A 13,658-nucleotide genomic window follows, 5' to 3' on the forward strand; every position below is an offset into this window, starting at 1 on the left:
TCCAAACAATCAATCAAAGGATAAATCTGCCAGCAAGAAGGTTGAAAGGAGCAAGGGGAGAAGAGTTTACATTTCATGGGAAGAGAATGAAGTATCTCCAACCAGCAACTCTTCAACTAAGAGTGGGGAAAACAATATGTGCTTCATGATGAAGGATGAGGAGTCAATCTCTAATTCAGTAAGTGAATTCTCTATGGATTATGATAACTATGATCAATTGCTTGCTACTTTCAACAAAACACATGATGAAGCAAACAGGCTAGATGTAATATGTAGTAAGTTGCAAAAGGTAAATAATGTGCTTGCACCTAAAGTAAAAACACTTGAGGAAGAACTGCATAAGGCCAAAACAGATTTGGTAAGCCTTGAACTAACATGCTTGCATGCCTCTATTAAAACCTGTGAAAACTGCAAAAGATTGGAAAAACAAATGGAGTATTTGCTAAAAACCCTTTCCAATTTCACCAAGGGAAGAGAAAACCTTGAGTCTCTCCTTGGCTCACAGAATGCTGTTTTTAATAAAAATGGTCTTGGTTATATCCCTGGAAATGTAACCAATGTCAAAATGCTTTCAAGTTTTTTTGTTCCAGCAAAATCAGGTTTTTCAGCTTTTAACAGTGGCAAAAAGGCATCTCATGTAACCTGTTTTTACTGCATGAAATCTGGTCATACCTCTAGGTCATGCATTGCTAGAAAGCATCTTGTTCCTAAGAATTTAGCAAAATGGCTATCAAAGAGAAGGTTTTAATCTGTGTTGGACCCTATACTGAAACGGGTACCATTTGTATCATTTTTATTCTGTTTTGCAGATGAGCAACAAGAAAAATCAGTTGTACTTGGACAGTGGCTGTTCCAAGCATATGACTGGAGATCTTACAAAATTCACTAGCTTGAAGCTCAAAGCAGAGGGACATGTAACCTATGATGATAATAACCGAGGAAGGATTTTGGGCAGAGGCACTGTTGGAACAGGGAATTCAACCACTATTGAGAATGTGCTTTATGTAGAAGGACTCAAGCATAGCCTTCTCAGCATAAGTCAACTTTGTGACAAAGGATACAAGGTGAACTTAAAGTCAAAAGGCAGCACAATCTCAAGTGATTCCTCTAGTAAGGTGTTGGTTACTGGTAAGAGAGTGAATAACATATATCTTTTGAATATCATGGAAACTAACTCTTCAAATGAGTGTTTGCTGTCTAGAAGTGATGAGTCTTGGCTGTGGCACAGGAGGTTAGCTCACATACACACTAATCACTTAAATAAACTGAAATCTAAAGATCTAGTTTCTGGTTTACCTAACATTAAATTTCAGGATAACAGGCTCTGTGATGCTTGTGTGAAAGGTAAACAAATCAGATCCTCTTTCAATTCAAAAGATATTGTTTCTACAAAAAAATCCATTGGATGTATTACATATGGACTTATTTGGACCATCTAGAGTTGCTAGCTTGGCTGGAAATTTGTATGCTTTAGTTGTTGTGGATGACTACTCTAGATTTACATGGACTTTGTTTCTTGCACATAAAAATGATGCTTACATTGCTTTTAAGAAATTAGCAAAGGTTCTGCAAAATGAAAATGGTTGTTGCATAAAATCAATTCGAAGTGATCATGGGGGAGAGTTTCATAATGCTAGATTTGAAAGGTTCTGTGAGAAACATGGGATATCACACACCTTTTCAGCCCCTAGGACTCCCCAACAAAACGGTGTAGTTGAAAGGAAAAACAGATCATTAGAAGAACTAGCTAGAACCATGTTAAATGAATCTAAGCTTCCTAAGTATTTTTGGGCAGATGCAATCTATACTGCAGCTTATGTGTTAAACAGAACCTTAATTAGACCCATCCTTAAGAAAACTCCATATGAATTGTATAAGGGCAGAAAACCTAATGTGAGTCACCTTAGAGTTTTTGGGTGTAAATGCTTTGTATTGAATAATGGCAAAGAAAATCTGGGTAAGTTTGATGCCAAATCTGATGAAGGTGTGCACATTGGTTATGCTTTGAATGGTCATGCATATAGAGTCTTCAATCAAAAGGTTGCTCATAGTAGAAGAATCAATGCATGTTGTACTTGATGAAGCTGATCATAGCATATCTAAAACTACTGCTGATGACCTTGACAATAATGAATTTAAATCAAAATGAATCGATTCATATTGATACTGTTGATGCACATGCTATGCAAGAATCTACTGTGACTGCAGGTTTGCCAAAAGAGTGGAAAACCCCGAGAGACCTAACCCTTGACAATGTTATTGGGAACATTGAGAAATGAGTGTCAACTAGAAAATCCTTGAATAACTTCTGTGAAACAATGGCCTTTGTATCTCAAGTGGAACCCACAAATTAGGCCCTCAAGGACAACAACTGGATTTTAGCCATGCAAGAGGAACTGAATCAATTTGCTCTTAATGAGGTCTAGACTCTTGTTCCTAGAATACCTGAGATGAATATAATTGGAACAAAATGGGTATTTAGAAACAAAATGGATGAGCATGGGGTGATTACCAGAAATAAGGCTAGGCTAGTGGCTAAAGGGTATAATCAAGAAGAAGGAATAGACTATGATGAGACATATGCACCAGTGGCTCGGCTAGAAGCTGTCAGATTGCTACTTGCCTTCTCCTGCATCAAAGGGTTCAAGCTATTTCAAATGGATGTGAAGAGTGCCTTCTTGAATGGTTATATAAATGAAGAAGTATTTGTTTCACAACCACCAAGTTTTGAAGACCATCAGCATCCAGAATATGTGTTCAAACTCAAAAAAGCTCTCTATGGGCTCAAACAAGCTCCTAGGCAATGGTATGAGAGGCTAAGTGATTTCCTCACCTCACAAGGTTATGACAGAGGCAAATCAGATAAGACCTTATTCATTAAGAAGAAGGGAGATGACACAATTCTAGTACAAGTATATGTGGATGATATCATTTTTGGATCAAACAATGCATAATTGTGTGAAACCTTTGTGGAAATCATGAAGAGTGAGTTTGAAATGTCAATGATGGGTGAGTTGAACTATTTTCTAGGCTTGCAGGTCAAACAACTCAAGGATGGCATTTTCTTGAATCAAGCTAAGAATTGCAAAGATCTGCTGAGGAAATTTGAAATGGACAAGTGCAAACCAATCAGCACACCCTTCTCAACTAGCTGTCACTTGGATCATGATGAAGCTGGAATTTCTGTTGATGAAACCAAATACAGAGGACTCATAGGATCTCTATTGTATCTCACTGCCAGCAGGCCTGATATAATGTTTGCAGTGTGCATGTGTGCTCGGTTTCAATCTGCTCCTAAAGAATCACACTACAATGCTGCCAAAAGGATTTTGAAGTATTTGCAAGGAACTAAAGAAGTTGGCTTGTGGTATCCAGGTAACATTTCATTAAGCTTAACTGGATATTCTGATTCAGACTTTGCAGGTTGGCTGCTGTTAGGTTGCTCTTTGAGTTTCTTCTTTCTGCGTGATGAGGATGCCATGCTTGATCTGTTGTTACCTGCACCTATTCACAAAAGAAAAATCCAGCTAGAAGGAGGATTAGTAACAGTTCACATGATCATTTGAAGATAGAAATTAAAAACATTAATTTGTTTGAACCTGGACAGCTCGTCGTAGAAATGAGAAGGTGTGAAAAACAATTGATTAGTGCCAGATTTATATAGAGCTTAAATCAGATTTCAAAAATCACAAGTTTTAAAAGAAATCAATTCAAACAGATTTTCTACAGATTTTATTCTTGTGTGATACAGCAGGTGTAGGTGTTGATTGACGCAAGAATATATTGGAACCAGATTTCTGTTTAGCAAATCAAATCTGTTGCACCTACAAGATATCCTATCAGTTAGTATATCCACATATCACTGTCATAGACCTGCTGGTTAATAACCGTAAAAGCAGTCAAAGATCAGGGAGAGAGAGAAAACTAAATATTTCTCTTTCCTAGTCACAACTGTGATTCTGAAACAGAGAGAGAACAGGTTAAAATATAAAATAACATATTGAAATTTTTACTGCAGAGGACAATTTAAGCTAATGATACCCAATTCATTTAGAAGAAAATAAAACCTATCTTTAACAAGAGGTTTAGTAAAAAGATCAGCCAATTGAAATTCAGTGCCAATGAATTTGATATCACAAGTTCCATTAGCAATATGTTCTCTTAGAAAGTGATGTCTAATTTCAATATGTTTAGTTCTTGAATGCATGACTGGATTCTTAGACAGATTTATAGCACTAATGTTATCACAGTTTATAGGTATCTTGTTTAATAGAATCCCAAAGTCACTTAGCTGCTGCCTTAGCCATAAGGTTTGAGCACAACAACTTCCAGCAGCTATGTATTCTGCCTCTGCTGTAGAAAGAGCAACACAAGCCTGTTTCTTGCAATGCCAAGAGATTATACTTGATCCAAGCATATGACAAGTCCCACTTGTGCTTTTCCTATCTACCTTACAACCTGCAAAGTCAGAATCTGAGAAACCAGTTAAGTTCAAAGATACATTGTTAGGATACCATAATCCAACATCCTTAGAACCTTGCAAGTATTTCATAATTCTCTTTGATGCATTGTAGTGTGATTCCTTTGGATCAGATTGATATCTAGGACATAAGCACACAACAAACATAATGTCAGGCCTGCTAGCAGTTAAGTATAATAAAGAACCGATTAAACCCCTGTACTTAGATTGATCCACTGATTTTCTTGCACAATCTTGTTCCAGCTGGGAGCTTGTTGAAATAGGAGTGTTGATTGCTTTGCATTGATCCATATCAAACCTCTTAAGCAGCTCCTTGCAGTACTTTTCTTGACTTATGAAAATTCCATCCTTGAGTTGTTTCACTTGTAGTCCAAGGAAGAAATTCATTTCCCCTAACATTGACATCTCAAACTCACTCTTCATGGTTTTCACAAAGTCTTCACACATCTCTTCATTTGTGGATCCAAAGATAATATCATCCACATAGACTTGCACAAGTATAATGTCTTCTCTTTTCTTCTTTATGAACATAGTTTTATCAGAATTGCCACGGTTATATCCTTGAGAGAGCAGAAACTCACTTAGCCTCTCATACCATTGCCTAGGTGCCTACTTCAATCCATATAAAGCCTTCTTGAGCATGTACACATGCTCTGGATTTTTATGATCTTCGAACCCTAGAGGCTGAGATACAAACACCTCTTCATTAATGTAACCATTTAAGAATGCACTCTTGACATCCATTTGAAACAGCTTGAAACCTTGTATGCTGGAAAATGCCAAGAGTAACCTGACAGCTTCAAGACGTGCTACTGGTGCATAGGTTTCACCAAAATCTATTCCCTCTTCTTGGTTATAGCCTTTAGCAACCAACCTTGCTTTATTTCTAGTGATAGCCCCATGTTCATCCATCTTGTTCATGTACACCCATTTGGTTCCTATGATATTCATCTCATGTCTTCTTGGAACCAAGGTCCACACTTCATTGTATTCAAACTGGTTCAGTTCTTGTTGTTATCCACTTGCTGTCTTGTAGTGCTTCTTCCAGACTTTTAGGCTCAATTTGTGAAACAAAGGCCACTGTTCTACATAAATTATTAAGTGAATTCCTTGTTGAGACTCCTTTCTCAATTTTACCAATTCATTGTCAAGTGTGAGATCCCTTGGAGTTTTCCATTCTTTAGGCAGTCCTGCATTCACAGTAGATTCTTTGACAGTATTTGGATTAGTTGCATCAAGCTCACTAGATTGATTCTTTTGCAGAATGGTTCTTAAATCATCCATACCAGGTTCATCCAGAACAGATTTAGGCATAGAACAATCTGTTTCATCAAATACAACATGTATAGATTCTTCTACTGCAAGCAATCTTTTATTATAGACTCTATAAGCATGTCCATTTATAGCATAACCAATATGTATTCCTTCATCTGATTTAGAATCAAATTTCCCCAGATTGTCTTTACCATTATTTAGAACAAAGCATTTGCAGCCAAAAACCCTAAGATGACTAATGCTAGGCTTCCTACCTTTATACAATTCATAGGGAGTTTTCTTAAGAATTGGTCTAATCAAGGTTCCGTTAAGCACATAAGAAGCAGTGTATACTGCATCAGCCCAAAAATATTTAGGTAAACCAGATTCATTTAACATGGTTTTAGCTAACTCCTCTAATGACCTATTCTTCCTTTCAACTACACCATTTTGTTGAGGTGTCCTAGGAGCAGAATAGCTATGTGTGATCCCATGTTTTTCACAATACCTATCAAATTTTGCATTTTGAAACTCTCTCCCATGATCACTATGAATCTGTTTTATTCTATTTTCATTTTCATTATGCAGAACCTTAGCTAGTTTCTTAAAGGCTTTATATGCATCATTTTTAGAAGCAAGAAACAGAGTCCATGTATATCTTGAGAAGTCATCAACAATCACCAAAGCATAGTAATTTCCAGCTAACCTAGCAGTCCTAAATGGTCCAAACAAGTCCATATGTAAAACATCCAAAGCTTTATTTGTAGAAACCACATCTTTAGATTTAAATGAGGTGTTTATCTGTTTACCTTTTACACAAGCATCACACAATCTGTTATTTTGAAACATTATATTTGGTAAACCAGAAATAAGTTCCTTAGACTTCAGCTTATTCAAATGATTTGTATGGATATGAGCTAGCCTCCTATGCCACAACCAGGACTCATCACTTTTAGACAACAAACACTCATTTTCAGAACAACTATTCATAATATCTAAGAGATAGATGTTGTTTACCCTTTTTCCTGTGAAAAGCACCTTACCAGAAATTTCATTTGAGATTGTACATGTGTTGGTTTCAAAATTGACCTTGTAGCCCTTGTCACACAGTTGGCTAATGCTTAGGAGACTATGCTTTAGTCCCTCCACGTATAGGACATTCTCAATTGTGGTTGACTCTGCAGTACCAACATTTCCTCTTCCAAGAATTCTTCCTCTATTATTATCTCCATATGTGACGTGTCCTTCAGCTTTAAGTTTCAGATTTGTGAATTGAGTAACATCACCAGTCATGTGCTTTGAGCACCCGCTATCCAAGTACCACTGATTTTTCTTGCTGTTTTTCTGTAAGACAAAACAGATTTAACACATATGGTACCCCTTTCTAGTTTAGGGTCCAACATGATTAATACCCTTCCTTAGGAAGCCATTTGGCTAACCCTTTGGGAACAAGGTACCTTCTAACTTTACATGTTCTAGAGATATGTCAATTTTTCATACAGTAAAAGCAAGATGCAGTATGCATAGTATTTGAACTGCTAAAAGAAGAAAAACCTATTTTGGAAGGAACAAAAAAACTGGACAACTTTTTCACATTGTTTTTCATTCCAGAATTATATCTTAGACCATTTTTATTAAAAATAGCATTCTGTGAACCTAATAAAGTTTCAAGATTTTCTCTTCCTTTGGTGAAATTTGAGAGTGTTTTTAACAAATATTCAATCTGTTTTTCCAGCTTCTTACAATTATCACAGGTTTTTATTGATGCATGCAAACATGTTAATTCAAGGCTAACCAATTCGGTTTTAGCTTTGTGCAGTTCTTCCTCAAGAGCTTTGACCTTAGGTTCAAGTACCCTGTTTACTCTATTCAATTTGTTGCAAATGACAGCTAATCTGTTTGCTTCATCATGTGTTTCCTTAAAGGCAATTAACAGCTGATCATAATTTTCAGAATTAGTTGAATAGTCACTTACTGAATCAGATGCTGATCCTTCATCATTCACCATGAAGCACAAATTTGCTTCTTCACTTCCAGTTGAAGAGTCACTTGTTGAGGATACATCATTCTCTTCCCAAGAGATATAAGCTCTCTTTCCTTTGCCTCTTTCACTCTTCTTGCTTGCTGATTTTTCTTTGTTTTAATTGTTTGGGCAATCAACCTTTATATGACCTGGTTTGCCACAACCAAAACAAGTATAACTAGAAGAATTTGAGTAATTGGATTTAGAATACCTCTTTCTTTGTTGAGTTCTATCTCGGTTCTTTCTTTTCAGAAACCTGCTGAATTTTCTGGTGAGCAGACTCAAGGTCTCATCATGTTCAGAATTCTTTTCTTCCTCACTTGTATCATGTTCCATGGTAGTCTTTAAGGCAATTCCTTTGGCTCTTTTCTCCACTGTTTCTTGTTCTTTCAATCTTTTGAGTTCTAACTCATGTTCAATCAATTTTCCAAAGAGTGCTGCAGTAGACATCTTGGATAAATCTCTGGATTCAGAGATTGTTGTTACCTTAGGCTGCCAGCTCCTATCAAGGCATTTCAGCACCTTTATGTTGAACTCTTCCTTGTCAAAGACCTTACCAAGACCAGTGAGATGATTCACAATATGTGTAAACTGTTTTTGCACATCTGCAATGCTTTCTTCTGATTGCATCCTAAACAACTCATATTCTTGAATGAGTGAATGCTTCCTCGAACGTTTCACATCATCTGTGCCCTCATGGGTTACCTCCAGTACTTCCCACATCTCTTTAGTTGAGCTGCATTGGGACACTCTAAAGAATTCATCCATATTCAGTGCAAAGGTGATGATGTTCTTGGCTAAGGAGTCATATTGAGCCTTCTTCCTTTCAGTTTCACTCTATTCAGACCAAGGCTTCTACACATTTTCTTCTTTGACAACCTGTATAGGTATAAAAGGTCCACTGACCACTGCATCCCAAATACCCATATCAATAGACTCCATAAAAATTTTCATCCTAATTTTCCAGAAAGCATAGTTAACACCACCAAACATAGGAGGTCTATTAATAGACACACCTTCAGCAAAAGGCATTTTAAACTCAGACATCATGCATACACTTGAGCAAAATACAAGCCCTAGCTCTGATACCAATTGTTGGGTCTATTAATGTATAAGTTCAAGAGGGGAGGGGTGAATTGAACATATAAAATTTTCGCAACCACAAACTGTTTTCAGTATATCAGGGGTAAAAGAACAGATTGATTTTAGAATGAACAGATTGATTTTTACAAAACAGTCTAACACAAACAGAACTGCACCAGATTGAGATTAAGATCAGATAGTGAAAAATAGCTAAATCAGATTGGTTCACTTTTAACAGAATTGAAAAACACACACTATGCCAAAAGAACAATCCAATTTATTCAACACAAAGCTTTATAGACAATGAATCTTTTACATGATATTTATGAAGAACCCTGTTGGTTCTTAATTCAATTACAAACTTATATTCAGAAGCTTTGTTTATGATTAGAGAATTTTTCCAGATTAAGAAGAACAGGTTTTATTAAATCCAGAATTAACAGATTTGATTTCAAATGAACAGATTTCGTTCTTGACAGAATTAAGCAAAAAACAGAAACAAGTGCAGGGATGAGAAGAGAAACACAAGAGAGTTTTTATACTGGTTCACTCATCAAGAGCTACGTCCAGTTCACTTTACTGCAAGGTGGAATCCACTAAAACAGATACAAACAATTACAGCATACACAGCAGCTCTTGAACCCTTCAAGAACTTCAACAAACACTGTTGAAAAAACACTATTCCAGCATACCTTGCACTCCAAGAAACCCTATCTATAGGGACTAACACTTATACCTATTACAAGAATGAATAAGGGAAAGATTACACCTGAAATTGTGTTGCAAGAACATAAACCAGTTGTTCTATTTGCTCCAAGACAGTATCAACACCTTCAACCAGCACAAGGTTCTTCAAGAACAAGCTCACATGTATTTCTCTTCTGAAAAACCTTTGCAAAAACCTTTTCAATTCTCTTTTTCACAGACGAAAAGTTGTTTCTCTGTCAAAACTGTGATTGTTCAGCATCCCTTCACGTGAGAAGGGCATTTTATTTTATAGAGAACATTTTCTAACCACTTTTCAAAAAACAGTTTCAGAGCAGTTATAAGAACAACAGATTGATTTTAAAAACAACAGGTTAAATGTTAACAAAACTGCCAGCTCAACTTAACTGAAATAACAGACTGAGCTTTACCTTTGGTGCCCTAACAGAATTTCAAAAAGCCTTTTAACAGAGCAGAAATAAACCTATTGTTTCTCCAGAAAACAAATTTATTTTTGTACTGAATCAAACCTTTTAAGAAAACTTTAAAAAGCTTTTCCAAAACCATTTAACCACATCATGAACTTGATCTTACTACCTTGATTTGGCATCTAGGATGGGTCATGCAGCAAAAGGCAACCTTGAATACACACAAGCCTAAAATACAGAATCATCTAAGACACATAGCAACCTTCAAAGAAAACTTGCTAAAGACTACATCAAACACACCAATGCAAGGTTGAGATAAGCTTCATCCATCTCCAACAGTAAAAGGTTTAGCAAAGGTAGTAAGGAAGGTGGTCGAGAAGGATTTATTAGAAAGTGTGGTGATCGGAGGCAGATTCATAAAGGTTAATATGCTTCAGTATGCGGATGATACGTTGTTGTTTTTTTGTTGCAAAGCGAGAGCTCAAATCGTGTTTGTTATCAAGGTTATTCTCAAATGCTTTGAATTAGCGTCAGGGTTAAAGGTCAACTTCTAGAAGAGTAGTGTTGAAGGGGTTGGATGCAACCACCTTTTGCTACAACACTTTGCGGCAGTTTTGAATTGTGTTACGGTGAACACTCCGTTTAAATATCTGGGTATGCTTGTAGGTGGATGTCACAAAAGTTTTGGGAAGAGGTGGTGGAAAGAGTGCGGAAAAGATTAAGCAAATGGAAAGGCAAGTTTATTTCTATGGCTGGGAAACTTTGTTTGATTAAGTCGGTGTTATCCGCTCTTCCCCTGTTCTACTTATCTCTGTACAAAATGTCGGTTTTGGTGAGTAAGGAAATAGTTAAGTTGCAGAGGAACTTTTTGTGGGGATAGGGCTCGGTTGGTAGGAAATAGCGTGGGTCTCATGGGAAAAGGTATACGAGCCAAAAGAAGCGGGGGGCCTCGGAATGATCGATATAAGGCAGTTTAATATCGCTTTGTTAGGAAAAAGGATTTGGCGCTTAGGTTATGAAAAACAGGGTTTGTGGAAAGAAGTGTTGGATTCCAAATATGGAGGTTGGAGGGATCTACGGAGTCAAAGAAAGAGATGCACAAATTCTCTTTGGTGGAGGGACTTGAAGGAGGTTTGGTCACTCAACGGCTGGAAAGACAAGTTCTAGGCTAACTTTTCTTGGGAGGTAGGGAATGGGAGGGAGATCAGGTTTTGGAAAGATAGATGGGCGGGTACTACGGCTTTAAAGGACTTATTTTCGAGACTATATACCATTTGTTCTCTCAAGGACTATTCTGTATGGCAGGCAAGGGAGAGGTCAGAAATTTCAGGGTGGACATGGAAGATTGAATGGAGAAGAAACTTGTTTGAATGGGAACGAAATCAGGAACATCAGCTGATGCAATTTCCTGGGGATCAGAGGGTAAGGATGGATAAGGAGATTCTTGGGTGTGGAAGACGGGGAGACAGTTGTGTTCACGGTTAAATATGCTTACAAAATTCTTAGGGATGTCATTCAGGGGGCGGAGAGGGATTTGTTTGTGGGTTTCTGGAGGTTAATGGTCTAATCATTTACACATCTTACAGTGTTGAGGGTTTTCGAAGACAAGATAGCGTCTAAAGCAAATCTAGTAAGGAGGGGGATAGGTATGACCACCAATATATGCGGTCTGTGCGGGGAGGAGGAGGAAACTACGTCTCACCTCTTTTGTACGTGTATTGTTGTCTGGCTTGTGTGGTAAGTGTTATGAGTGGGTGTGAATGGCTTCGGTAGATCATAGGGAGCCAAAATATCACTTCTTAATAAGTTTTAGGATGAGCAGGATCAAGGAAAGTGTAAATCAAGTTTGGGGGGTATGTGGATACCAATGGTAGGGGAATTGTGGAAACATAGGAACAAAAGGGTTTTCAAAAGCGGCAGGATTGATCCTTTTGAAATCTTTACTCTGTCGCAGCTGAAGGCTTGGTCATGGGTTGTGTCCAAAGCACGAGACGTTTGTTTTTCCTTTTCAGATTGGTGTTTGGAGCCAATAGTATGTATGATGACTGTTAATTTTTCTAGGAAGCTTTCTTCTTGAGCATAGGTATCTGTTTTTGTATGTGAGGTAGGTCTTTTGTATATGGGTTGAGGTATCCTTGAAATACCTCCTATTTATTCATTTGTTTTTTCTGATAAGAAAAAACAAATACATATAACAAAACTCTTTATCTTCTTATCTATCCTTACCCTGCAATGACTACAATGACAACAAGACTTCTTAATAACCTTGCTAACTTCAATTGAGTGAACCTCTACATATGAAGAAAAATTATGAACATTAGAAAATGTGTGGAACTTTTATTTTTTTAATTCCACTTATCAACAGTTGCTTTGTTAGTTGTTTTCAAACAAGCTTGGCTCTTAGACGAGACATTGTTCTATGAATCTTGAACTACTTTGTTTTCAAACAAGCATGACTTTGAACAATTATTTTGTCACCAATTGGATAAGCTTGTTAACTGGTCATTGCTGCAAATCTGGATCATAATACAGGGTCAGGATATATACTGGAAATCATAAATTTTGGAATATAAGTTCTACCAAAGTATTTGCCTTTAGCTGGTGTGATGCTCTTGTTTGAGTGTCATAATGGCTCAGTTTTTTGTTGGTTTCCTTCACAGGTTCTGTAGAACCAGTAGAATATGTTGTATGGGGCAAATACAGTTTAATGTCGGATTGGTGTTGTTTTTTGGGTTATGCATAAATCATAACTTTTGTAATAAGATTGAAACATTTTCATATTTTTTTAATTTTTTTTTTGATAAAAAAATTGTTGTAAAAGAATTATCGCGATGTAGTATGCACTATGTAGTTTTGCTTACTTGTTTTACAGAAAGTTTCATAAAAAAGAAAAGACCCAATTGTATTTTTTTGGGTCCCGATTTTTGGACAACTCTAAATGAGTTGCTCCACCATACAACTGCCAACGTGGCACAAAAAATATTATTTTATTTGGGTTATGGGGTCCACTTAAAAGTTGAACATTTAGTATTTGGTGCTTCAGAATGTGAAATTAGGTTTTAAGAAAGAGAAATTGGGGCTGAATTTACGTTTTTGCTTGTCCTCCACATCCTCTTCCAGTTCTCTGCAAGGTATTTCTTCCAAATTCTCTACAACATTTTTTTGCAGCGGCATTCGTCGTCGTCCTGGTGCATATGTTTTCAGGGTGGTTTGGTGGCGGTGTCATCTTCGACATCCTCCTTTTACGGTGGTTGGGTGGAGGTCTCATTTTTGACATCCTGTTTTCACGCTGGTTGGGTGGTGTTTTCCTCTTTGACATCCTCTTTTCAAAGGTAATACATTTTTTTTCATTTGTTTAGGGTTTAGGCTAACATTAATCTTGTGTGATTTTTGTTGTTAGGTCATTCGTGTTATTTGTTTCGTGGTGACCCAAAGCTAATTTTTTGCACACACTGTTAAGATAAATGTATATTCATATTTCACGTTGGGTTTACTTTGTGGGTCTGTATTTGACTAATATTGTAGTATTTTATTTCATAGTAGCATGTTAGGATACACAAAGAAAAGGGATTGGTGGAGCAACTTATTTAGAGTTGTCCAAAAATCGGGACCCATTTTTCTTGAGTATGACTTCATTTTTTGTGGAAAATATTGTTCTTGGAAATATGTGTCTTGGTGTATAAAT

General features: G+C 36.8%; 1 protein-coding gene across 1 annotated transcript; it reads right to left on the bottom strand.

The window, feature by feature from the left end:
• Positions 1-7,874: 7,874 nt before the first annotated feature.
• LOC137808087 (uncharacterized) lies at positions 7,875-8,525 on the bottom strand. Its single transcript, XM_068609004.1, has one exon. It carries the CDS (start codon positions 8,523-8,525, stop codon positions 7,875-7,877), a length of 651 nt encoding a protein of 216 aa, XP_068465105.1.
• Positions 8,526-13,658: the final 5,133 nt, after the last annotated feature.

This window comes from Phaseolus vulgaris, chromosome 11 (assembly GCF_000499845.2).
Source record: "Phaseolus vulgaris cultivar G19833 chromosome 11, P. vulgaris v2.0, whole genome shotgun sequence".
Taxonomy (NCBI): domain Eukaryota; kingdom Viridiplantae; phylum Streptophyta; class Magnoliopsida; order Fabales; family Fabaceae; genus Phaseolus; species Phaseolus vulgaris.

Coding starts and splice junctions, on each gene's coding strand:
- LOC137808087 (XM_068609004.1), bottom strand. CDS start 8,525: ATGGATGAATTCTTTAGAGTGTCCCAATGCAGCTCAACTAAAGAGATG.